The sequence below is a fragment of the Pseudorasbora parva genome, chromosome 3 (genome assembly GCF_024679245.1).
Source record: "Pseudorasbora parva isolate DD20220531a chromosome 3, ASM2467924v1, whole genome shotgun sequence".
Taxonomy (NCBI): Eukaryota; Metazoa; Chordata; class Actinopteri; order Cypriniformes; family Gobionidae; genus Pseudorasbora; species Pseudorasbora parva.
In genome coordinates, this window is record NC_090174.1 from 21,041,937 (window position 1) to 21,069,744 (window position 27,808).

Here is a 27,808-nt window from a genome sequence, read left to right on the forward strand (position 1 = left end):
AATGCTTAGTTAATCTTTGGTTGATGGGATATGGTAATTTAAATATATTTTCCTATTAATGTTACAAAAAAAAAAAAAACACTTTAATTGTGCTTGAATTATTTTATGGGAAGAATTGGTGCTTTTGTATATAGCTACAATTAAACCAGCTAATGAAATAATCGCATCTAAAAGTTAATGGCTTATAGGGCTAGATTTTGATTGGTTAGCAGCTCGTTGTAAGAATGCACATCGCGTGAAATGATTGACGTCGACGCGAATGTCTGTGGTGTATACGGTAGTTTATTTGATTAGGATTGCACGCGCCTAGTTGTCTCTTTAGTCGTGCCTGTGTTGCAGAGGATTCCATGTGGTCCAGGAGATGGCGATGTACGCTTTGAAGGAGAGAGAAGAGAGGCTGTACGGATGACTTAGTGGCTTAACAGATGCAGAGGTGACAGCGTCTCGAATATTTCCCTGCTGCTCTACATCTCGCCTGACGCGCAGCAGTTTGCCGTTTTCTTCTCGTGAATCAAGGCTTTGGGCTCGCTGGACGCAGAGACAATCTGAACACGTGAACTTCTGGATGGTTGTGTGATGAGGACAACGTTTTAATTTGCTTAAAATAACAAACCAACAGCATAAGCATCTCATAAATGCAAAGTTGAATCTCACGCGGCAAGAAACAGAGATAAGAAACAGAGATGCTGACGGCATTGGGAATTTCGCCCAGTGGTGGTCGTTTGTAAGAGGAGGGTTTATTCAGGGTCGTTATACGCCCCTTTAACGCAAGTTTCCATGGAGGACGGATCTATCAGGAGGACATTATCATCGGAAGTCCTTCACGGACACTTCACATTGGCTTTTGTTAAAAATGTGCGGCGTTTGGGTCGCCAGTAACACGGTACAATGATGGGACCGCGCAGCCAGTCTCAGGCAGGTGAGGACATCATGTCATGTCACGGATGACTGATTCGTGTTTTATTGCTGTGTGTTTAGTACTTTTTACATTTATCGTATTGTTTTGTGAAGATTGCCTTTGGGCAAAATACTTGCTTGTGAAAAGAATTGTTATTTTTTTGAAAACCTATTTTGAGGGGAAAAAAAGCAAACAACACCATACAAAGTAAATGTAGCTGTTACTATCAAACAGAGCTGGACAAATATTGAATTTATTACCAATACCAATACAAATAGTGATGATGGTGATGATTTTGTGTAGGTGTATGATATAACGAATCGATGTGTCATTGTTTAAAGTCTTTATTTGTTAGTTTAATATGTTGTTAGCTGAAAGGTAAAGCTGGACAGATATTGAATTTAATTATAAAAAATTTTACCAATAATACCAGTACAGATAATTATTATTGATAATGATTAAGATGATACAACTGTTATTTGTTTTTGAGTTGTGTAATTTATAATTTAATGAGCTATGCCTGTCTCATCTTAGGATAAATGGCTGTTATATAAATGTTGAATAACTGTCCAAACGTATTCTTTATAGCCCCACCAAATTATGCTTTTTATTTTTGGACTTGATGGTAAACAACCTGTAACCAATTAATTGTGCATATCGCTAACAAATATTGAACTGTTTTTTAAAAGTTACTTTAATATATGTGTGATTTGTAATGCCCTCTATTATTTTTTTTCAGTTGTTTATTTATAAAACCAATTAGTTAAGATGTTACCATATGAGTAATAAGTACATAATAACATTTTTAGGTTGCCTGTCAAAACATTTGTGCTGTGTCTGCAAGGGCACACAAATGCAATTGTGTGTGTGTGTGTGTGTGTGCGTGTGTGTGTGTGTGTGAGAGATTTTTTTCCCCCTTAGGAATACCAATTTTTTTATATCCTCAGCACAGTCCTATTTATTAGCGTCTGAGCACTTCTACAACCCTTGAGCAAAGGCACATTTTAGTCTGAGTTTTATGCACTGTACTTCATTGTACCCCTTGGCCAACCAAATCACCCTCCACCCACTCATCAGCGATTTGCACACTAATGCAGTCGCTCACTACTGTCATTACACACTCATGTGTGTCCCTGTGAGTGCTAATAGAAACCACACAGGGAACATTCTAGATGATAGTTTTCACAGTGTACAAAATGTGACAAGAATGACATAAAAGGTGAAAATCAGTGCATAGATTATAGTTCCTCAAGGGTATAATTACGGTCAGGGAGACTGGTGAACTATCCGTGAAAGATGTCTTGTTATTGAATAACTGTTAGATAGAGACTGTTAAAGCATTCCAACTTAGAAGTTATTCATACAGTTACAGGACTCATAAAGCCTAAAGTAATGTATATTTGCTGTAACCCTGCATTAGCCTACAGCATGGATTAGATGTGTGTTTATGTATGTGACTATTACATTTAGCAGTAATCCTTCCTATTTCTCTCCATATTGTCAGAGCCAAGCATGACTCCGCCACGATGCCCATCCTCTGCTGCTGACAGGTAAACATGCTAAACATTGTGTCCACACTCTTAGAAATGCCTAGTTGTAGTCCTGACCGACACTATTATTGAATAAAACATTATGTGTATGCATGCATAATGTATGTTGCATGATTGTATTTACAATTGACGTCTGTTTCTTTAGGTTGCCTACGGAGACTGTTCAGAGGAATAACAGCAGTAATACTGGTGTTATTCTGGACATTTCCACCCTGAAAATGGCCGATGTGGACTCTGAGGTTCCACCTCTACCTCCACGATACCGCTTTAGAGATCTGCTGCTCGGGGATCAGTCGTTTCAGAATGATGACAGGTAACTTCATACTGTGTCCTCAGCAGGTCTTTCTCAGCAAGTGTACGTTAAGAATGCATAAAGCATTCATAAGGCCTACAAATACAGTGCACTTGTATTTTTTGCTATTGGTTTTTAATTGAGAGCTGAAAAATTAAAGGTAAGGATATTGCACCATTTTAAAATGCAGAACTGGCACTGTTGTTTAGATTCGGCATCACACTAAGATAAAAGTTTTTAGTTGAGGACAGTTATTACCAGTCAACCATGTTTAATTTACTCTGCAAGTGTAATTGGTCATGTGATCTTAACATGTCGACCCTCATGAGGTAACCCACATTATTTTAAACAATAATTATGTATTTGTTTATGTCTTTTTTTTTTTTTTACTAAATGACTAAATGCACCTTTAAATAATACATATAATGAAATAATTTGTGGTTTAAATTAAACTTGTTAATGGTTAATAAGTAAATACATACATAAACATTTAGATCTATTCACATCCAGCTTTTTTTTTTTGTTACCTGACATAACATTTGATGTGTGTGTGTGTGTGTGTGTGTGTGTATTGAAAAAGAGACTGTCTTTCAGATGTTGTTTCGTGATTAATTATTTCAATACCACACAAGAAAGTGTACAAACTATTGGACAGACAAGCCAGTGTACTGGATTTAACTGGTATATAATATATCAGATATAAAATGAATCTTATCAAATTGTTTATGTAAATGTGGTGTATATGCTCTATGAATGCTATATGGACTTACAGCATATGAAATTAGTGTGAACTGTGCGTTTGTGTGAGAATAGCGCAAAGTGTGTGTTTACTTTGTGGACGTATATAATGCGTGTAAACTGTGCGTTTGTGTGAGAATAGCGCAAAGTGTGTGTTTGCTTTGTGGACGTATATAATGCGTGTAAACTGTGCGTTTGTGTGAGAATAGCATGAAGTGTGTGTGTTGGGTTTTGAGGAGCTGTCCTTCACGGTGGTGCTGAAGTTAAATATTGGCTGAAATGCAGGGCTGAAGAAACGCTGTAAATGTTTCTTCTTCGTCTTGCTCAATGACTCAACACTTTGTGATGGATTCAAGGCCGTGACACAGTACAGTCAAGACTGCCTGGGTATATGAGAGCCATTGTGACTTATTTAAATAGCTGTGAGCTGTTGTTTCTGATCATGCGTACAGAAAAACGCAGAGGTGGAAATCAGGGAAACCTTTATGTTTTTAAGAAAACTTTATCATCCTTGGGCTTTGAGTGGGATTTCTGTTTCTTTGAATCTTTCTTTACAATGGTTTACTCAAGAAGTACATTATTTATGCATCGTTTAGCTAACATCCGACATCATGGCTTCTCTGAGTCTGCTGCGGTTTTCTTGGTGTATTCTTCGTTGCCACAGTATCAGTTTTCCCTCTGGTGTGTGAAATCTGCACTTTATTATCCCGCTGTGGCGCAAGCCACAAATCATTGATCTGTTTATTCGAAATCCATCTGCTCCTGTTCTTGTATTATTCCTTAATTCCGTTGCATATCTCAGCAAGTTAAAAACAGGTAGTCACATTATAAGATTCCCTGGTTTGGTTTAATTGTCTTATGATGTTTATGGTAACAGTTGCACACTATTATTTCAGCCCTCTCTGGCAGGTTGCAAGTGGTCCAGATTTCTCAGGGGAGACTGTTGACTTCAAACTTTTCCCTTTCTAAGTTTCTTTTTCAGGCCAGGCCAGGCCAGGCAAATTTAATGAGAACATTACATTATTTATCTTCACACTAAATCTTAACTGTGACTCTAGCTCTTTTAGAAATGAAGCACACAGAAACCAATATCCAGCCATGTGAGTGCTGTAATCATTCTGCTCATTCCATTGCTGATAACTTCTTTTACTAGCAGATTTTATCGCCCGATATGAGCCTGTAGCAGATATATCGGCACCAGCATATATGCAACTGATATGAATGCGCGTCAACCCGTCTCGCAGCATGCGAATATTCAGACAAAAGGTGGGGTAAGTGCTTTCTGGTAACTGTTGATATTTCATATCACTTAAATAAACCATGCCCTTACCCCCAAAAGGGTCTCGGCCCTATTTTGATAGCTCTGCCCCATACATACATAATTTAGGCAATGACTATGGCAGAATCTGTGTGTTACTAATCCAGGTCAAATATTCAATGAAAAAGTGAATATCCATCACAAACACACAAACCGTTCTCATGAACAACTCAATGCACGAGCATGACAGTCCAACTAATAAATACAACCTGTCCTCCAAAAAATACGACTCTATAGGTTGTTTTTCAAGCACCTTATTACGACCTATATTTACGTTTTAAAGTCATGCGCCCTCTAGCTGACGTAAAAATAATGACAGTGTCATGTTACGTCTGACGTCATGAAATGACGTATGACTGTCATTAAAATGCGTATTCATTTTAATGCAGTGTGTGGACTTTTTACCACCATTTGTCATATTTCCATTTAACAAAAATATTTTTTTTAAATTTACAACTACACCCACCCCATCCCTAAACCTACCCAGTGATTTATAGTGCACACACACTTTATGAGCATATGTGTTCCCTGGGATCGAACTCACACTTCTTTATGTAAGTGTGTTTGTCGTCATGCCATTGAAACGCTGTTATTTTCATCCCGGAGTCAAATCACCTTTGCTAGGCCTTCTCACGGACGCTGTACGTAGAGATCAATGGCTACAGTTTATGGTTAACTCAGTTCCGGAAAATTATAATCACAATTTAAAACTATGTGCATCACATTTTGCTGAGGACTGCTTCCTCAATCTCAATCAGTTTAATGCCGGATTCGCAGAAAGATTATTCTTAAAAGATGACGCAGTTCCCTCTTTGTTGTTTATGGACCACAACGGTAAGTGTATTTTATTATTTAAGTTGGTCCGTTTAACAGTTTATGTAACTCATGACACAAAGTGCAACGCTGTTTAGCTTTGTTAACTAACGTTAGATGGTAATTGAAACTAATCCGAAAAACTTAGTATATAATAGTGTAGTAATTCATTCAGACACCATCGATTGTTGGTGTTTGTAATGATCAGTTTAAACTACTGAATAGACAGCTTACCATTCTGAAACATCCAGCAAAAGTCTTTCCTGAGCAGGTTGTAATCGATCCTCTTCGTTATTCTCCGGGTCTGATTCCGACTCAAATTGATAAGGCAATATAGACATTTTTGCAATAACATTGAGCGCGCGTATCTGGTATACCCGTTATGACAAGAGGCGGGACCTTTCCGGGCAACGTGCTAAGCTGCTGTCCAATCACAGCGCGGGAAGCGCTGGCCTAATCAGAACTCGTTATGTGTTTCTGAAGGAGGGACTTCATAGAACAAGGAAATCATCAGACCGTTTTTAGGACAGAGGAAACACCGGTATACAGATAAGTAAATTGAAAACAGATAAGTAAACATAATTAAAGCTTCGAAAACACGCGAAGAATGGGGCCTTTAACATGATTTCTTAATGTCTATTGATGTCTCTTAATGTCTAGTAATCATTTTATGATTCATTGAAATATATTTCTTACATACAGTTCCTTTAAAATGATAACTACGTCGGGCTGAAACTAGAAAAAAACAAAACAACACTTGCATTGCATTTGGCATCGTGTCAGGTGTATGATTGGGCCCTAAGTAACAGACGGCAAAGTTTGGGGTTGGTAAGAATTTTTAAGTCTCTTATGATTATCAAGGCTACATTAATTTTATTTAATGTATTTTGTTCTCTCTCTCTCTCTCTCTCTCATGCAGTCTCTACAAGTACAATTCAATTGAATAAATCCTGCCATTTTTTTTGAGTAGTCATAATGTACAACATAATAACCTAAAACATTTAATAATGACTGGCTGACCTTATTACATTTCTCCCAGTCAGTTATCATTTAATTGATAATTACTACTGTTGTAAAAGTGTTGTGTAGTTGATCTGATTTTTCTGAAATGGAGAGATCAAAATTAAAAAGAATTCTTTATTTTGCCAATGCAACGACGCACAGGCCTTCATCAGGGCTAAAAGAAAACAGGTGTACACAAGCTCATTTAAACACAAACAAGAACACAATTCTAATTTACATATAGCCAATGAAAAGTCAGATGGTATGGGGGAGTCAAAGGCTAATGCTTTAACGTGGTGTGAAGTCTGGAATCTCCGCATGCTGCTGTGATTTCAATTATGATATTGTGTGCTGTAAATTGCGTTTGTGTTTGTGTCTGTTCTGAACACAGAAATTAAGGCTGTTTGTGTGTGAAGTGTGTGCTTTTAAGTCCTGTGATTATCTCTAAGGTTCGGAGCTCCTTTCCTCTGACTATATTGCTTCTCTCTCTTAGTTGCATGACTCTTCCCTCCATTTCAGTTTCTGACCAACATGTATATTATGTATATATGCACCCATATTGTGTGGGAGTTGAAGAGGACAGAGGATATTTTCTCATGTCAAAATACAATAGTAATAATAGTACAACGCATTAGCAGTAGTTTGTCAGCTTCAGTTCAGACAGTCAAAGGTGACTTTGCTTCAGTCAATCACATCAATCTCCCCTTTGTCAGTGGAAGCTATTGTATCCGTATCAACAGCAGCAATTTACTGCATCATTCTGGTCTAAACAATCTCTATACAAAATAAGGAATGGGTGTTTCTACAGAATGTCCCTGGGGTAATAATAATCATCCCTGCAAATATCGTGTTTTCTATGAGGGTTGTGTTTAAGTTTAGAGTTAGGGTACAAAATATACATTTTTTTTTACAGTATTTAGCTCATTATGTCTATGGAATGTCCCCATAAATCTTGTGTGTGCTTGTGCGTGTGTGTGTTGTTGTTGTATATGTGGTTTGTGTACTCTAAAAAAAATAAAAAATAAACGTTTAAAATTGCCATCGTTGGGGTGATGCCATTAAGGGTACATTTTTGTACCTCTTGTATCCAAGTTCGGTCCTAGAGAGCTGATGTCCTGCACAGTTTAGCTCCAACCCTACTAAGACTACAGGATAAAACTCATGGCTCCCAGCATGCATTGCAAGTATGTCACCTTTGTTGATATGGGGATTCTTGATATCTGTCTAAACAACGGCATTGCAACTTTCAAGGTCCAGAAAGGTTGTAAAGATATAGTTAAAATAGTCCATATGACAGCAGTTGTTCAACCTTAATGCTATGAAGTGACAAGACAAGACTTTTAGTACTTTTGTATTCACAAAAAGTCCCACAAAATAACAACTTTATTTAAAAATCTCTTCGCTTTGCATTGTCCTATGCCAGGGGTCTCAACCTCATAGCCCGCGGGCCACTTGCAGATTAATTAGACCAGGGGTTCTAAGGTTCTAAGGGGTCCCAGAAATTTTCAGATAATAAAATGACAAAGCAAAAATGGATAGTCTACTGAACGTTCTGGTTTACTTCTAAATGTTTCTCTTCTTTCTTGCCGTAAACATACTTTCAAGAATTGTATATTTAGTTTAGAATAGTTTGCTCTGTACCTTTCTAGTATATTTTTCTCGCTATCTTGCTATTATTTTTAACCCTTTATCTTGCTCACTGGGGTTGTATAAGGCAGTATTCTTAACGCAGTATGTGAGCTGCTTAGATACATTTATTGTGACAGTTGCTTATACTAATTATTTTTTATTAAAAAAGTTCTTCTTCTGGTTTATATATTCAACATTAAGCATAGCCAATTTAAGTTTGTAAACAATATGTTAATTTGAAGCTATTTGTCATATTCCCTTTTTATCTAACAGTAAAATAAAATAAAATAATATATATATATATATATATATATATATATATATATATATATATATATATATATATATATATATATATATATATATATATATATATATATATATATATATATATATATATATATATATATATATAGTTTGACCTGGTTATGGCCTTGCTTTGTTATTAGTCTATTATTTCAAATAAAATTAAAAAACAATTTTATTTCAGTATTACATAATGATTTAATTTCTATTGGCTATATATAATAAAAATGAGAAGGCAAGAGAAACCTATATGAACCATTCATGTTCAGAAAGAAATGTTCAAATTCAGAGGAACAGTTTGTGTTCAGAAGAAACATTCGGGTTGAAGAACTGTTAATAATAAAGAAACCTCTTGAATTTCTTCAAAAATATATACATTTTTGTTCTGAAGATGAATGAAGGTCTTGCAGGTTTGGAATGACATGAGAGTAATTAATGACAGAAATGTAATTTTGGGGTGAACTAACCCTTTAAAGAAAAAAAACAAAAGTATCACATAACTGATGCTTTTTTGTGAGCATTATAATGTTTGTTAGTCTGAACTTTCTGCCTAAACTAAGCAGGTCGAAATACCTTGTTGCATAATATTCCATCAAACTAATTCCAAAAAGCTCATGAGCACAACTGCTACCTGTTGAATTTGTTGTAATGCAGTGTCTAGGCCTATATCTATATTAATTAGTGAGGCTGAATATCAAATTACTAAATGACGTCAGTGTGACTGCAGTAGTGTGGAGGTGTTTTTCCAGTGTACTAATCTGAGCCTGTGCTGGCATGAGTATAAAAGGTAAATGTGCTTTAGGGCTGTTCCTCATATGACGCAGTCTAGACTAAAGGCCAAAGTAGCCTCTGCATCACAGCGAGTGGGCGACTGTCATTTATTGTTAGAATATCTGTCTTTCACAAAAGCCACTGACTGTGTTGAACTGCACTCACTGAAGTTCTTCGTCATGTAAATCTTTGTATGCCCAGAAAGTTCTTTTCAGTGTGGCAAACGTAGGTTTGTTAGCTCACAATAATCTATGACTAAATGTCAATATTTTTTTATACTGCACAGCAACACCCTAGGAACCCCTCAGCAACACGTTAGGAACCACTCAAAACACTGTAGCAACTGCATAGCAACAACCTGGCAACCCTTGCATGGTTTCAACTTGTGCACTGGCAAGCACCAATCACATTTTCTTCAGATAATGCTTAAATCTAGCTTGTATTATTGTATTATGTTCGCCTGGATTTTGATAGTAAACAGACAAAACCTTGTAATACTATATATTAAAAAAAACATACAAAAAAAAAAAACCTTTTGTTATAAATGCAATCATCAGTGTGTTTTCCAAAGGATCCATTCTGATATGTTGACACACTTCTCCAAATAAAAGATTGTGGTAGTGCTGGAAATGAGACCTCTGGCTTGACAATTAAATTAGCTGAAATTGTTGAAGCCCTGGCTGTCGAATGTGATAAGCTTTAATGAAGGCAGTGAAAGAGAGAGCAAAAGCACGAGAACATGTGTGTATGTGTGTGTCACACGGCTCAGCGAGTGTGAAGAGATGTCTCAGAGGTTAGCCAGAAGAGCTGTTCAGTGGAGGGGGAGACATGCTGCTTAGTGGAGGTGGAGATTTCAATCCTCTCATTAGAGCTTGAGTAATTTCCCCAAGACCAGAAAATAAAAACGCATGCATTTAATCTCAATGTTTTACTGCCATCTCATATTACACAGTGCCAACAGATGATTTTATGCTTGCATATAATCTAGTTTCTGTGAAACATATTAAATTGGTTTGTTAGATTACTTTTCAGTTTTGCAATAAACAATTAAAGCAACATATTTTCTGTGCCATAAACAGGAGCAAACAGAAACTGATGTTTTATTACTGTCACGCCCTCACAAACATCAGCCACTGCCAACCCCACTCGTTCACCATCACCTGAATTCTGAACACCTGGGCACCATCACCAGACAGCACTATATCAACCCGGCTCACCTTCACTCCCATTTTCTGGTCCTTCACCGATTCCATCGTCCACTACCCTTCCTTCGTAGAAGCCCTCACCTGTACCATCTTCGTCTTCATTGTCATCTTCGTCTTCACCTTCATTGTCTTCGCCGTCATCGTCATCCGTCTGAGTGTCACCTTCCACCTAAGTATCACCTGTGTTCGAAGGATTGCAGCGGGTTTCTCTTGCAATGTTCCCTGTGTATGGAAGCAAATTTCCTATCTGTTCCACTGCGAGAGAGGCCGGGTGGCGTTTATTATCTCATTACTCTCAGGCCGAGCCCTTCAGTGGGCACAGTCATTATGGGAAACGAATGCCCCCGTCATCGGCTCCACCAAAGACTTCTGCACTCATCTAAAAGAGGTATTTGGTCAACAAACTGCCGTATTATCTGTCCATGATCAACTGTTTTCTATTCGCCAAGGCAAACAAGAGACAACAGGTTCCTATGCATTGCGTATCCGCACGCTGGCCTGTATGAGTGGATGGAATGAATCAACCCTCGTCACCGCCTTCCGCCACGGCCTCCTCGCTGAAATCAAGCAACTCATTGTGGTCTACGAGGATGCCATGGGCTTGGAAGCCCTCATCCAGAAAACCATCCACGTGTCTCAACGGTTATCTGCCTGTAGCCTCTCCTCCACGCTGGAGGAGTCAACCGCGGACATCATCCTGGGACGCCCCTGGCTCATCTTGCACCAGCCGCATATCTGCTGGTCCACCGGAGAGATCCTGCAATGGGATGAGAACTGCTTTGATCGTTGTATTCATTGTCCTTGCCGAAAAGGTCCATCATCATCATCAGTTCCTTCATCATTACCTGTCCAGTCCACCTCAGTAGAGAGTCCTGAAACTCAAGTCAACGTGGCCATTCCCCCAGCTTATCGGGCATTCCAGGATGTCTTCAGTAAGCAGTTGGCTACCAAACTACCACCCCATCGGCCATGGGACTGCGCCATCGACCTCCTGCCTGGGGCTACTCTACCCAAAGGCCGTGTCTATCCTCTGTCCATCCCGGAACAGAAGGCTATGGAGGAGTACGTGCATGAAGCGCTAAGGGCTTTGTGGCCAAGAAGGACGGAGGCTTGCGGCTGTGTATCGACTACCATCACCTTAATTCTCAGACTGTAAAGTTTAGTTATCCTCTTCCTCTGGTCCCATCCACGCTAGAACAACTCCGTGGGGCCACCATCTTCTCCAAGCTCAATCTTAGAAGCACCTACAACCTCATTCGCATTCACAAGGGAGACGAGTGGAAGACAGCCTTCATCACTCCCTCAGGTCACTATGAATATCAGGTGATGCCGTATGGCCTGTCCAACTCACCCTCCGTCTTCCAAAATTACATGAATGAGGTATTTCATGAATTGTTAAACAAGTTTGTCATTGTCTATATCGAAGATATACTCATCTGTTCTAGTGACCTGAGGGAGCATGAGGAGCATGTCCGTCAAGTCCTGCAAAAGCTCAGAGACCATCACCTTTATCTCAAGCTCGAGAAGTGCAAGTTCCTCGTCTCCACTGTCCAGTTTCTTGGGTACATCATAGACACCCACGGAGTCAAGATGGACCAGAGGAAGGTGGACACCATTACCCATTGGCCTCAGCCCACTACCATCAAAGAGCTGCAGCGCTTCCTGGGATTCGCCAACTTCTACCGCCGCTTCATAAAGAATTACAGCCTGCTCAGCTCCTCACTCACCTCTCTGCTCCAGAACCGGCCCAAGTCTCTGTCCTGGACTTCATCGGCCACGGAGGCCTTTCACCAGTTGAACAACGCCTTCCAGTCCGCTCCGATCCGATCCTGGTCCACCCCAATCCTTATCTTACGTTTATCGTTGAAGTGGACGCCTCATCGACCGGGGTCAGAGCGGTTCTGTCTCAGCGGCAGGGGACACCCTCACGACTCCATCCATGTACCTTCTTCTCCAAGAAGCTATTCCCTGGCAGAGCACAACTACGAAATCGGGAACCTGGAGCTCCTGGTGATCAAGCTCGCCCTGGAGGAATGGAGACACTGGCTGGAGGGAGCAGAACATCTAGTTGAAGTCATCACCAACCATCGTAACCTTGAGTACCTTCGAGATGCCAAACAGCTGAATCATCGTCAGGCCCCCTGGGCCCTCTTCTTCACCAGATTCAATTTCAAGGTGACGTACCGTCCAGGGAACCAGAACAACTGGGCGAATGCCCTTTCTAGGCTTCACCAAGCCGACCCTAAGCCAGAGCACCGTGAAACCATTCTCCCTCCAGCCAGGGTTGTCAGCCCGATCCAGTGGGCGCTCCACGAGCAGATCAAACAGGAGAACGCCCAACAGCCTGCTCCGCCGGGAGGTCCAGAAGGGCACCTCTCCGTCCCGCCTCGCCATCGCCTGCCCCTTCTGGACTTAGCTCATTCTTCACCAGGCTCTGGACACCCAGGCAGGAGAAGGACCCTCTCTCTCCTTCGCTACCGTTACTGGTGGCCCGCCATGCCTCAGGATGTCTCCCTATTCGTCAAGGGATGTTAAGTCTGCACCATTGCCAACACCCCTAGGGGACTCCCCGAGGGCAAGCTGGTCCCTCTTCCGATCCCCGAGCAACCCTGGAGCCATCTGGGGATCGACTTCATGACCAACCTGCCACCATCCCAAGGTTTCACCTGTATCCTAGTCGTTGTCGACAGATTTTCGAAATCCTGCAAACTCATCCCTTCCAAAGGCTTACCTACGGTGTTGGAAACCGCGGAGGCACTCTTCACCCAAGTCTTTCGACATTTTGGGCTTCCGGAAGACATCTTTTCCAACCGAAGACCCCAATTAATCTCTTAAATGTGGACTGCCTCTCATCAGGTTACCATCCTCAGACCAATGGCCAGACTGAACGCAAGATCCAGGAGATCGGGAGATTCCTGAGGGTATACTGCCACTAGAATCAGGAGAGCTGGAGCCAGTATCTGCCCTGGGCCGAATATACACAGAATTCGCTCCAGCAGTCCACCACAGGGCTAACCCCCTTCCAATGTGTCCTCGGCTACCAACCACCGCTCTTCCCCTGGACGGGTGAGCCCTCGGAGGTCCCAGCGGTGGATTAGTGGTTCTGCCAGAGCGAGAGGCTCTGGGACTCAGCGCACGTGCAACTCCAGCAGGCAGTCTGGAGACACAAGCACCACGCTGACGCCAAACGCGGACCCACGCCGCGGTACCAGCCAGGCCAGAAGGTCTGGTTCTCCACGAGGGACGTCCGTCTCCGGCTGCCTTGCCGTAAGCTGAGTCCCCAATACAACGTTCACGGTAGACATGCAGCTGAACGAAGTCACCTACCGCCTTCACCTTCCACCCACCTATAAAATATTACCATCATTTCATGTATCTTTACTAAAGCCCTTCACTGAACCTGTCCCGTCTTCACCCACATATCCTGGTGATGATGCTGTACCTGCTCCTCCTACCATCGATGAGGACCCATCAGTCTACCGCGTGAGAGCCATCCTCGACTCGTGGCGACGGGGTTCCCGGATGGAATACCTGGTAGATTGGGAGGACTATGGTCCTGAGGAGCAGAACTGGATCTCCAGGAACGATGTGCTAGACCCTAATCTTCTCACTCAGTTTCACCAAGACCACCCTACCTGACACGCTCCTCTGGGCCGCGAGACACCCCGTCGCCGCCTGTCCCAGCCGTCAGGAGCCCGCCCGTGGAGGAGGGGGTACTGCCACGCCCTCACAATCATCAGTCACTGCCACGCCCACTCGTTCACCATCACCTGAATTCTGAACACCTGGGCACCATCACCAGTCAGCACTATATCAACCCGGCTCACCTTCACTCCCATTGTCTGGTTTTGCACCGATCCCATCGTCGACTACCTGTCCTTCATAGAAGCCCTCACCTGTACCATCTTCATCGTCATCTTCGTCTTCCCCTTCATCAACTTCACCATCATCATCATCCGTCTGAGTGTTACCTTCTGAGTGTTACCTTCCACCAAAGTATCACCTGTGTTTGAAACCTCTGATAATAAACGTTGCACTTGCACTAATCCCTCTGTGTCCTCGTCTGTGTCTGACAATTATGTTGATTGTTGTACATAACTTGGCAGTTAAAATCTGATACCCTAAAAGGTTAAAGGGGTCATAAACTGCATTATTTTATAATGCTTCCTGGTGTGCACTTATAATGTTAGTATGATTTTTACATCAAGAAATTAAATGCATTTTTACTATCCTGATTTTAACCTTTTAATTTGGATCCTTAATTTCAAGGGGTGTGTGTCTGCTATGAGACTTCAGTGTAAATGCCCACTTCTGTGATTGGCTATAGCATCGTTGAATATGAAATAGCTAGTATTACATGTGGAACTCTCTTGAAAACTTTTAGCACATTTTTACTACTACAACTGTCAAGGCACTAATAAGGTGTCAAGGTAACTAATCGTGAAAATGGTTTATTATGGCATTATATTTAGATCTATGGCATTATATTTACACTGAACAAAATTATAAACTCAAAAACTGACCGAAAACCGGTTTGTACAGTATTTGCCTCATGCAGTGCAACACATTTCCTTTGCATTGAGTTGATCAGGTTGTTGATTGTGGCCTGTGGAATGTTGGTCCACTCCTCTTCAATGGCTGTGCAAAGTTGCTGGATATTGGCAGGAACTGGAACACGCAAAGTAAAAGTGCTCACTAACACAGATTTGTGAACAATATTTGAGAGAAATAGGCCTTTTGTGAACATAGAAAAAGCATCAGATCTTTGAGTTCAGCTCATGAAAAATGGGGGCAAAAACAAAAGTGTTGCGTTTATAATTTTGTTCAGATTGTGGCATGAAAGGTTGCAGTCAAGAGTATTGTAACCAATCACAGACATGTTGAGTGCATGAATACAGTCATCTCATCATTGCAACTTGATTTCTGCACACTTAAGAAATGCTTTCCTCATAACTAACAGTGCAAACACAATGTAAATAAGTGATTTGTTGATTATACTGGGAGTTTTGGCAAGGTCCTGTTTGATTGACAGCTCCAGCGATCGTAAATGGAGCTTTCTATATATAATTTAATCACAGTTTTAATTACAGATTATTTCCACCCTACTTAGAGAAACAATGTAAGGTTGACTGAAAAGCTCAAGGAAAATTTGATTTCCCAAATAATGATCCACTTACACTAAACTTAACCAACCGTATTAACAAAAGCAAACATGCCATTTTAGCTTGATTCTACAAGTCATAAATCTCTTTTATTGAATATCATCATTTACAAGTGCAATGGGTGAGCTACACATTATACTAGTATCATGTCAGAAAAGATATACATTTGAAGTTGGTCATAATAGGTCATGAGGTTTTTATAGTATTGTGCAAGGAGCCGCATGGAAAGTAAATCTTTATTAACCAATAATCTGCCCCATAATCAGCAGTGAATTGTATGCATTCTGTAGATACACTCACAATAAAAAAATTCTGTATACACTTGCTATGGGTGTGTGATGAAGCAAAGATGAGGAAATTCAGGACTTCCAAACAGACAGGCTCTATTATCATAAACTCTAAGCAGAACACCAAACACTACGAATATAACGTGAGATTGGACAAAGACAGAGTGAACAAGAGGAACTTAAATACACACACTTATGAGGGACTAAACAAGGGGGATAGGTGACACAGACCATAACTAACTAAACACACCTGAAACAATCTAAACTGATGACGGTAACCAAGGGAACAGACAAGTGGCGGGAAACTGAGAACAAAGGAACGTGACAACTGAAACCAGGAAGTACAGGAGCAAAAACACAACAAACACAGACCAAACATGTAAAAACACTACAATATATATAGTGTGTATTGGCAAGTTTTTTTTCAAGTGAACCTAAATTGTCACCAAAATACTTCTCAGAATATATTCAATTATGTTCTATAGAAAAAAGAAAGTTTACAAGTTTGGAAAGACATGATGGTGAGAAAATGTTGACATAATTTTCATTATTGGTTGACTGTTCCTTTAAAGGTGGTGTGCACATCACATTTTTATGACCTTGAATAAACAATGTTATTGGTCACTGAGTGTGTGTTGTGGCCATGACAACTTGTATTAGTGAGAACTACTATGATAGCCGTTATCTCAGTTTAAACAGCCCTTCTGCCTCGTTTGCCAGTTGAATTGGATTCAAAGACTGTGATCAATGCAACAGTGAGACTGCATCCTTCTCTGAGCGTGTTACTTTCAAATCACTGTGCAAAGACAACAGAACAATATTACCTCCCTGATTAATTATTCAATCCTCCTTACTGAAGAATGGCATTATGAGATTAGCCAAGAAATCTCATCTTTATTTTTGGAATATTGTGATGATATTATGATGTGCATAGCAATTACATACAGACATTTCCCTACAAAAATAATATTCAGTAATCACACGGCTGTTTAATATTCATTTTAAAATCAGTTTATATACATTCATTCTCCTGGGGGTGTTGTTTAGAAAAAAACTCTGATTGGTTATGGTTATGGAATTCCACTTTTCTACCATTTTTAAATAGAGCTCTAATTAGGACGGGTGTTACAGTGTGTAAATAATATTTACTGTTTAAAAGTATAAAATAGTTGACACAATTAATGCTGTCCATTTTTTCTTCAGTTCCTGAAGTCAATGTCCTTTACTCACATCCCTTGGCTAGCATCAGCTACCATATATGATCAATTGCTCCACAAGAGAGTAGTGACACAGAAACATCACATCTGAGAATAATTTGAACGTTTTAATCAACTGAGAGCCCTAATAATAATACCTTATTTTCTCAGTCTTTCATTTTTGTGTGTTTTTGCACATATTCTCTTGTGTTTATTATCTTCTGCACAGCTGTTAATTGTTAATGTCTTTCCTTTTGTAGTGCTTCTGCCCCCCACTGCTCAATTTCCTTGTGAAATGTGCCATGAAATCTTAGAATTACAGCCAGCAATGCTTATTCTCATTTAATTGTCTTTTGAACGGTCTCTGTCTTGGTTTTTATGTCTCTGCTTCCCTTTTAAAAGAAGAGCAGTAATGTGGAACTTGTGTAGTGCAAGTGCGTAGAGCCATATTCTGAATCATCCATCTGTAAAATCTATCGGCTTTCTCTGCATGATTCTCCCACCAGACCACCAGACTGGAGCATCTTACACATGCTGTATCAGGACTGGATTAGAATGTCATATTATGCCAGAAGGCATGAAGAATCCAATACTTGCTGTATATAATATCCATTGAAGAAGAACAGTTAAACGAATTGCAGCAAGTGTTTTCTCTCACACGCATGTTTGCTGCTGTTTTCGTTGATGCCGTGAGCTGACTGTGCCCAGTAGAGCTCTCGCACTGATTCAGGCTGATGTAGGAATCTGGAGCTCTCAGCCTCGTGCTAATGTGTAGTGGCAGGAAAGCATCTCTATACTCAAGACTTCCATCTGCTGTTCTGAACAGGGAAATGGTTTAGTTATTAGCGGTCTGATCTGTCAGATGACTTGCTGTGAACCTTGCCGTGCCTTTTTGAATTTTTGTAACAGTTGTTTGCTTGCCTTCGGATAATTTGTGATTAACAACAGAAAGGAATAATCTGGAAATAAATAGCTATATAACATAGCTAATGTGTTTTATAAGACAAGCTACCACACTAACTAGCCAGTCATATATTTTATAATTGAATCTTCAGCATATGAGTTTAATGAGCTTTATTTTACTTATTTTTTTACAGTTTATATATATATATATATATATATATATATATATATATATATATATATATATATATATATATATATATATATATATATATATATATATATATATATATATACAGCTTATGTGAATTTTTCAATACAAATGTTCAGTCCTACTTAGAACGTCAGCACAACAGCAGGACTAAATTGTTGACTCATTTTTATTGTTTTATTTGAGATAAATTCAGATACCTCATCCATATTCATAAAACATTTTATACTCACTCAACATTAGCAAAACTTTTCAGCTAATTTACATTTCTATTTGAAAACATAACAATTTCATCTTAATTATGCACTAATATGCTTTATGAACAATATGCTTTTGAACAATATTAAATATCTAATAAATAAATAAAATTAAAAGCAATTTGAGCTATCACAGTTGCCAGAAGATTTGCTGTTTAGGCAAAATACTTAAATTGTATCTATTTAATTTATTTTATCTAAATTGTATTTAATTAAAAGAAATCTAATTTTATTATTCCATTACAGTCTTTTATTAACTCCATTATTCCATTAATTCCATTTTCAAAATCTTTATTTCTTCTTTTGTTTGTTTGTTTGTTTGTTTGGTTGGTTGGTTACCACAACTTTTCATAATTCATTTTTGGGTGATCATCTCTTTAATATCAAGAATATATATTACCAGATGCACATTTAGTGTGACCCATTTAATGCACATTTAAGTTTAGGAATAGGAATGTTTTGCCATCCTTGTCTAATACAGGCTTCTAGTTTCTCAACTGTCTTAGGTTTTCTTTTAGGATCCTTCTTCTACGCAGCCATGATGTTGTAATTGATGCAGTATGTGGTCTGGCATTGTCATGTTGGAAAATGTAAGGTCTTCCCCTGAAAGAGATGACGTCTGGATGGGAGTATTATGTTGTTCTAGATTATTTCAGATTCTCTGAATCGTAGGATAATATTGTGCTCTGTAGATGATGATAACTTCAAACACTTTCCTGAAAAACTCCTTTCTGATATTGCTCCACTATTGTTCGCCGCAGCATTGGGGGAATTGGTGATCCTCTGCCCATCTTGACTTCTGAGAGACACTGCCACTCTGAGAGGTTCGTTTTATACACAGTCATGACCTAATAAGTTGCAAATTGGTCCTCCATCTGTTCCTTATATGTACATTTAACCTTTTCGGCCTCTTATTGCTACCTGTCCCAATTTTTTTGGAATGTGTAGCTCTCATGATATCCAAAATCAGATTTTAACTGCCATGATAGTAGCTCTCATGAAATCCAAAATGATCCAATATTTGACATGACATTTCAAAATGTCTCACTTTCAACATTTGATATGTTATCTATATTCTAAAAGTATATGAGATTTGTAAATTATTGTATTACCTTTTTTAACAATATGTACAGTGTCCCAACTTTTTTGGAATCGGGTTTGTAAATTGGATGGGGAAATATGTAGACAATTGTGTTCATTGTACAGTATTAGAGCATTAAAGGAATTGCAGTGAGTGTTAGAGGTTAGAGGTTATTAGAGGGTTTTTATGTTGGTGTTACCATATGTAAAAAGGTACATAAAATAAACAGTGTAAAATTTGTGATTTAAGATATATTTTAGTAACATTTACTGCAGTGCATGAAAAAAAAGTACATAAAGAGAGAGCCTACTTGTTTTAGTGTTATCATCATGTAATGTTTTAAGGTCATTGTTAATTTTAAGGAATAGTTCAACCAAAAACATTTAAATTCGGTCATAATTTACAAAAAAGAAGATATTTTGAAGAATGTTGGTAACCAGTTAGTTGCCCCATTAACTTTCATAGTATTTTTCCCTACTTTGGAATTTAATGGGGCTTATTAACTGTTTAGTTCCCGATATTCTACAAGATGTCTTCTTTTGTGTTCAGTAGAACAAAAAATTCACACACCTTAACTCACCCTTAAACCTACTCATATCACCAAACCTGTCTCTACCGCATCCCACCTCACTTGTGTTTTGCAATACAATATAAGCACAATACATTTTTGATGTAAGTACATAGTAGTTAAATACATCTAATATAAAGCGTGACTCTATTTCTATATACAGTATAAAGGTGTGAAATGTATTGTTTTTAGGATTTTTTGATACTTTTACTGGAAAAAAGTGTTTACTTTGCAGCGAACTTTAAACTTGATTAGCAAAGAAGAAGAGAAATCAGTGTTTCTTTAAAATGAAAATCTGGTTGGTGGTGTGTTCTAGCAGATTCAGCTCATTGAGCCTTACACATCCTGAGTAGATAAAAATCAATACTTTTCAGTAACAATAACTGTCTCGGAGGATTCAAAAATTGTGTATTGCTCCTTCTCTGACCACAGGGTGTCACTGTGATATTTCATTGGTGGAATCCCCTGTCTACTGTTCTCATAATCTAGTGTTACATAATCGTCATCCTCAGAGCAGAGACTGAACAAGAACAGAGACTCCCACTCAGGCAGTGGGCCGTACTCTCTATTCGTAAAGATTTCATGACTGCGTGTTTTTGTTTGGTTTCTGGTGCATGTGCTTTTATAATTTGTATAAAAGGTGTGTGGTATCTGGAGGAACAATATGTACAATAGATATTTGAATACTTATACGTTTATAAACAGTTCCTTAAAGGAAAATTCTATCTTTAGGACAGGACACATAATGAGTGTCATGATGACAGCAAATATGTAGTTCATCAGATCAGTGTTCAACTGTAATTGAAAAATCAATTGTATTCCCTTTTGAAACAAACAAACAAACAGCATATGCTGGTAAGGTATGTTTTGAAGCATGGCAACTGGTTTGAGCTGGTCCTAAGAAACTAGCTAATGATAGGGACCATCTTATAACCAGCTAAGGACCAGCATAAACCAGCTCAAACCAGCTGCCATGCTTCAAAACATAACCAGCATATGCTGTTTTTTTCAATAGGGTAATGGGTTAACGACCATTGTTAGGGGTTAACAGCTTATGACCCAGGACCAGTAGTGAAGAAATGAAGACAGAGTCAGGATTCCAAATAAATAAAAGAAAAATTTACTTAAGAATAGTTTGCAGTTTCAAAAGCAGAAGCCAGCTTCAAGTCTCACAAGGAGTTCGTAGGCCGCGCTCCCTCTCTCACCGTCTCGTTGCCTCGCCCTATCGTACATACAATTGTCCCAACAGTTATACCGTTTTCAAGGTCTTATCCACGTCATTACTGCAATGTGGATGCTTCTGATTGGCTCAGAGACAATGCACAGTCATGGTAAATTTCCACTCGGGTCAGTTAATCGGATGCACGTTTCCACTGACGTGTCACTTGTTGATGCTTTCACCCCGGAATCAGGCCCGTAGTGACCTTCAGGATCTGGAGCAGGCGCCAGCTTGCCCAGAACAACAAGTCCACCCATCTCTTAGGGTGCCCATTGTACACCATTCTGATCTGTAGCATAGAATATTGCGCACATACACAGATACACAGTCTCTCCAAGGTTGGAGCTGATTAAGCTCCAGTTCTAACTAGTTCTTACCAAAACATACTGATAACATGTGCTTTCTTTTAGTGAGGGACACACAATAGTACAGGCAATATTCATCTTGAGTCTTTAGTGTTTCAGTAAAAGGAAATATAAAAGGAATAAAACATAATAAATTAAATGAAAGACAAATCCATATTTCATATCTGGAAGCCGGGCTAAGTGAGCAAACGCTGTTACTGCACTCCTGACATGTTAGGGGTGTGTGATACCTCCAAAATCCAAACACATGACCTTGTTGCCAGTGTTTAGTGACACATCACACATCTCTAGGCCAGACCCTCAGTCACTCCTCAGAGACCAAACATACACTTTAGAAAACAAGAAACTAAAACAAAATCATAACTGGATTGAATCATTATAATAATATAGGATTAATATTGATTAAAGTTTTGATTATGAAGTTAATTAGGATATAAATATATACAGGTATATTGAAGCGGCAGTGGATTTCAAAATCCCCCCTTCACCATAATGTACTTATGATCTAACATGTTTCATTGATTCGGTTTAACAGTGTGATCAGTAAACCCCACAACAATACAAATAAACATAATTTCACTTGACTTGTCAAGGATGTGCGATACTTCAACATACTAAAAGGGATAAAACCCTTGCAGCGTCCTAAAAACCACCTGTTTGTGACACCATGTAACATCACACTCATAACCACCCACAACACTTTATAAACTCCATAGCAACACCCTGACAACCAACTAGAGACCAGAATATCTTGCAACTTGATGATAGGCTCTATTCATTTTGGCAATAGCAACTGCACAGAACACCACAGCAATGTGCTAACAACCATTCAAAATACATTATACATTAGCGTTTGCATAGCAACACCCTGGCAATCAATAGAGATATCAACAATATCTTAGACACTTGGGGATGGGCTCTTTAAGCAACTACGCAGAACACCATAAACAATATGCTAGCAGCATTTGCAACACCCTAGCAACGTAGGTGAATCATCATTTTCTTCAGAATCCTGAGCTCATGTTACACTTTTGTTATTATCTGAACCATAAATGAACAACTGTCCCATTTGAGTTGGCATTTATTTACACCCAACATAAAGAATAAATGCAATTTAATTTGAAAATGGCTAATTTAATCTTTTAGTCTCTGTGTGGTAGTAGCAGACAGTGGAGCTTTCCTGTTTAGTTGAATGAATATTGAATGGTCTTAAATCAATATTTCTAAATGGAGATTATTGTGGTCTCTAAAACTTATACAGACCATTATTTCCACCTTTCATCTCGCCATTGGTTTTAAACCGGAAAGGCTGTTTTATTCAGCATTATTAAAATATGTTGCTAAGCTTGATGTCTTGGTTTTGATGTGTTAATGCGATTCGGCACAGATACACTTCTGAGCCGGACCTGCGCAGTTGAGGGTGTAGGCTGAAGAGAATCTCGAGACCATATTGAGCACCAAAAGACTCCACGCTCCTCAGTCGCCAGTGTGTGTTGCTTGATTACCCTCGTCGACGTCGTGAGCGCGATGCGCGCGTCCGGCAGCAGGTGTATTTACGGATGCGACGCGCGGTAAAGTGAAGCATGAACTCGCGCTGACGGTCCCCGTCCATCTCTGCTGGTTGTAACTTGTGAGCATTGAGAATGGCAGGTGCCAAAAGAACCGAGTCGCCGTCCGAAATCGACCCGGACGGGAAGACCGAAGCCAGGAAATCCTTCGAGCATATTTGGCTCAATTCTGCGGTGCCGGTTCGGACGATGGGTTCTTTTGAGAGCGATGCTGGCCAAAGGTACCGCAGTCCCGTTTCAAGCAGCATGTGTGTGAACACTGTTTGATAACAAATCTGCAGCATCCTCCAGCACGCACCACATTCACTGAGAATAATTCTAAACGAATGAGCTAATGACGATTTATAATAGATGAAACGATCAAAAACTATAGATTTCGTGTTTGCATGATTTTATTTTTCAGAAGTCTTGAGAGAATCACTTCAGTGCGTCTTTATTCGTTATAATCATCTACAGGAATGTCATATCTGCCTGATTATGCTGTGGCAATATTAATCTTCCCCACATATTATAAAAGCCACTTAAAACGTTTAAAGTGTAATATGACTGACAGGAGGGTGCTGCAGTAATTGCTCTGTATTAGACATTAATAAATGAAACTTGGGTTGTAGATATTGATGTTGTGTTGCATTCTAACAACAATTCAGAAAGCTGGAACTAGAAACCTCTACTAATTTTGTGTATCAAATACTCGTTTGACAGTCAAATATGATGATTTGTGTGAAGCGCATTGTGCCTTTATAGACAAATGATTTACCTGTGGCTTTTAAAGAGCTGGTGAACAAGCAAGTGGACGTATTTTCATTGTCACATTTGCTCTGTGTGGCCTTTATATTTATTTCATCAGTACACCCCATCAAGTCATTTTGAATGTGTGTTCTGTTTTACGTCTCATGGATCCAACAAATAGATGAGCTATTAACTTTATTAATGTGTTTTTAATAATACAACTCCATGGCCATATAATGCTGATATGATTGTTGACTGAAGCTCCTTTGCCTTACATACACCTGTCAAGCAGACTATCACTAAGATGGAAAAAATGAATATCTCATTCTAAATGTAAATCTGTTTACATTATGGTTTGATTAGGCAGATAAATTTTTTATTCTAAGTCCACACCCAGCACTCTACAGCAGTTCATTCAATGCGAGCTGAAGCTTGATGGACCTAATGCAGCTTTCTGCAGGGCTGGTTTCATATCTGTTCAATGATGTCCGTCCTCTAATGTAATCCACTCCAAATTCAGCCTATTGCCCTATTGTGTACTGCAATAATGGTGCACTTGTGTTTGCAGTTGAGATGAATATGAGAGACTGGAGGGGTGTAGAGTTGTGCGAAAATGTCAAAATAGTTTTTATAAAGAGCACACAGAGAGAATTTGTTGTTGGTTATGTCTTTTTGATGCTTCTTTGAGTTTCCTAAGATTATTAGTTTTTATTTCATGCCAACAATTATGTATATAATTACATATATTTAATGTAATTACCATGTAATAATCACTGGCAATATTGTTTGACAAAGGTACATTTAATGACATTTTACCTGCAGTTTAATCCTCTCTTCTAGTCCTTGATTCTCAATGTTTCTTATTAAAATTCTGTAGTGGATATTGAGAATTCAAATTTTGTGATGTCTAAACTTAGCCTAGAAATCTAGACGCAACCTAGCGGCAGCAAATCTAATCTGCCACGAGTATCGTCTAGCAACTTGTCTAATAAACTTCTGAGCTGTAAAAACCAAACTCTGGTCAGGCCAATCACATCGTGTATAGAGTCAGTGGGCGGGGCTTAACATTATGACTGTAGAGTTGCGCTTGTGTGCTACTAGTAGGCTATTACTACTATTTACTTAAACAGAAGCTGGCGAACGGCGGCCTTTCGAATCAGATTTGACCGCGACTCTGGAAGACTTGGAGTCAAGCTCTAGTTAATCTACAAGCTCTGCTTCACGTTGCTCTGGTTGGTTGAAGCGCTATCCAATTGCGTGCAGAGGGAGTTTGAAAGACAACTATTTATCTCGCCCCCCCGCATTGAGCCCTGTCAATGGTGAGTTTCCAGACCAAACATCTTGATGTGGGTCTGGCTTGTCAGGCTAGTCTAAACTAGGGTTGCAACAAAATTTCTCTTGCAGAAAATGGCACTTTCGATTTTTGGCCGTAAGACAAAAACGGCTGAAAATATGCTCAGTGCTCAGAATTTTCCTTTCGGTCCCTAGTCTAAACCCATAAACCTGTGAAACCCTAAAGGTAAACTGTCCTTAAGTTTTTGGTGGGCAGCAGTTTAATTAGCATTTATTGGTTGTATAAACAATTTAATAGGATGTTATTTTAACATCCTATGAGTCCTCCAGGGTATGAAAAGAAGGAACTATATCTATCTGTCTTTCTATTGATCCACTCAGTGGATGCCTTAACAACACTGCAAATAAATAGGTCTTTCTTTGGCATTAGTTGCCAAGAGCAGACTATAAATATGGAAGAGTCGTACACAAGGATGGATGTAAATTAACTATTGTTCTACATCTTATTGTGATGTCCAGTTTAAATAAATAAATACAAATATACAGGAGGAAATGTGAAAAAAGTTGCCTAGTTTTGCTCATAAAATGTAATGACACATTCAAGTCATTCGGTGTTATGTACAGAGCCCGTAAAGGGACATGTTGAAGGAAAAAAAATGAGATGGAAGAAAAGATGATCTCAATATTCTGTGTTATGTACAGAGCCCGTTAAAGGACAACTCCAGTTAATTTTTAAGTTTATCTTGATCGTTATATCTTTGTAAGTACAGTCTATTGAGAAAAAAAAACGAACCGGATTGGTGCTTGCAACACGGAGTTATTACAGTTAATGCCCAGAGCCCCCCCTCAGCTAAAACGCCAGCTTTGGGGGCATGCACGTAAAGGGTGTCTTTGTGCCTTTTAACAGACACAAAATGCAATTAAAATGTCTGTCCAACATGAACAGGTCCCTCACACGACAACGAGATGCGTTTAGCCACTTAGTCATTGTTTAAATTCACCTGTTTTAGCCGGCTAGCTGTGTCTCACGCTGAAGTCCCGTGGGAACGCAGCGGTAGCCGGAAAGTCGAGAAGAGCATCGTGTTTATGTAGAGGCTCTGCTCATCGGCTCGTCGGTCCTCAGTATTGAACGTGTCCGAGAGAAATAGTTTTCGATTCTGTACTGCTGATCCGATGAGGACCGCTGCTCGTTCAGTTACTCGCTCATGCTCAGTATCAGCGGCTCGTGAGTTCATCAGATCTCTCAGCAAAACATGACTCAGTTCAGTGAATGGTTGGAGTTACAACATATAATTCAAGACATTAGGTTATTTATATTCGGAGGGACTGTCACTCATGTCAGAAAGTGAGTAACTAAAATAACGTGTGTGGTCAGCGCTGATTTGAGACGCAAACCGTTTAGAACGATTCAGTCCGATTTGGTGAACTGGTTCGCCCGGTTCACTAAAAAAAACGGTTCTTTTGAAAAAGAATGTTTCGTTCGTGACCAGACATTACTAGAGTGATGATGATCCGATCGGGCTCACGAGTGAAGAAGAAATTGTTCGCGTTTGTGCCTTTTCGAGTTGTAAAAATTTGCAGCGAACACTTGACTAACTTATAAAGACACTACACAGCCGGGCCAGTTGAAGAAAAATGCCATTCCGTGGTTAAAGACGGGTGCAGCCCGTGGAGGTAATGTAAACTTTATTTATCCTTCCATTTGGGCACACTCGGCTTGAGGAAAGATGTGCAATAATTTAAAATAATCTTGCTTTACACACACATGACGCTCTTACCAACTGGACTGCCTATTTTCTGGCTACCGCTGCGTTCCCACGGGACTTCAGCGTGAGACACAGCTAGCCGGCTAAAACAGGTGAATTTAAACAATGGCTAAGTGGCTAAATGCATCTTGTTGTCGTGTGAGGGACCTGTTCATGTTGGACAGACATTTTAATTGTATTTTGTGTCTGTTAAGAGGCACAAAGACACCCTTTACGTGCATGCCCCCAAAGCAGCCGCTTTAGCTGAGGGGGGGCTCTGGGTATTAACTGTAATAACTCTGTGTTGCAAGCACCAATCCGGTTTGAGTTTTTTTCTATAGACTGTACTCACAAAGATATAACGATCAAGATAAACTTAAAAATTCGCCGGAGTTGTCCTTCAAGGGACATGTTGAAGGAAAAAAATATGAGATGGAAGAAAAGACTATGCCAATGCTTTTGCGTTCTCTTTCAAATATTTTGCGTTCCCCCAAAATTTTTGCATTCCCTCAAGAAACGCTGCGTTCACTCACAAAAGGAAACAAAAGTTTTGTGAGCAAAGTTCATCGTGATCTGTACATTTGCGATATTTCGATTAATTGCCCTTAATTTCAAAGCAGCTTCACAGTGTTAACAGGAAAATAATGCACAGGGAAATTTGATTAGACTTTACAGAGAAAACAGTGATGTTATCTAGCTCAG

The 27,808-nt window shown here is 39.4% G+C and overlaps 1 protein-coding gene across 19 annotated transcripts in view; it reads left to right on the top strand.

The window, feature by feature from the left end:
* Window positions 1–294: 294 nt before the first annotated feature.
* Window positions 295–27,808, top strand: part of kcnt1b (potassium sodium-activated channel subfamily T member 1b) — a 119,219-nt gene continuing 91,705 nt past the window's right edge. For 4 of the 19 annotated variants that reach the window (XM_067438089.1, XM_067438090.1, XM_067438098.1 and 1 more), the window contains exons 1-3: window positions 302–919; window positions 2,403–2,448; window positions 2,594–2,761. In XM_067438089.1, the coding sequence (XP_067294190.1) occupies window positions 889–919; window positions 2,403–2,448; window positions 2,594–2,761 (245 nt within the window). In that variant the 5' untranslated portion in view covers window positions 302–888. Of the gene's footprint in view, window positions 920–2,402; window positions 2,449–2,593; window positions 2,762–22,425; window positions 23,561–27,808 lie in introns of those variants that run through there. The other 15 variants (XM_067438094.1, XM_067438095.1, XM_067438091.1 and 12 more) reach the window with 12 other exon arrangements.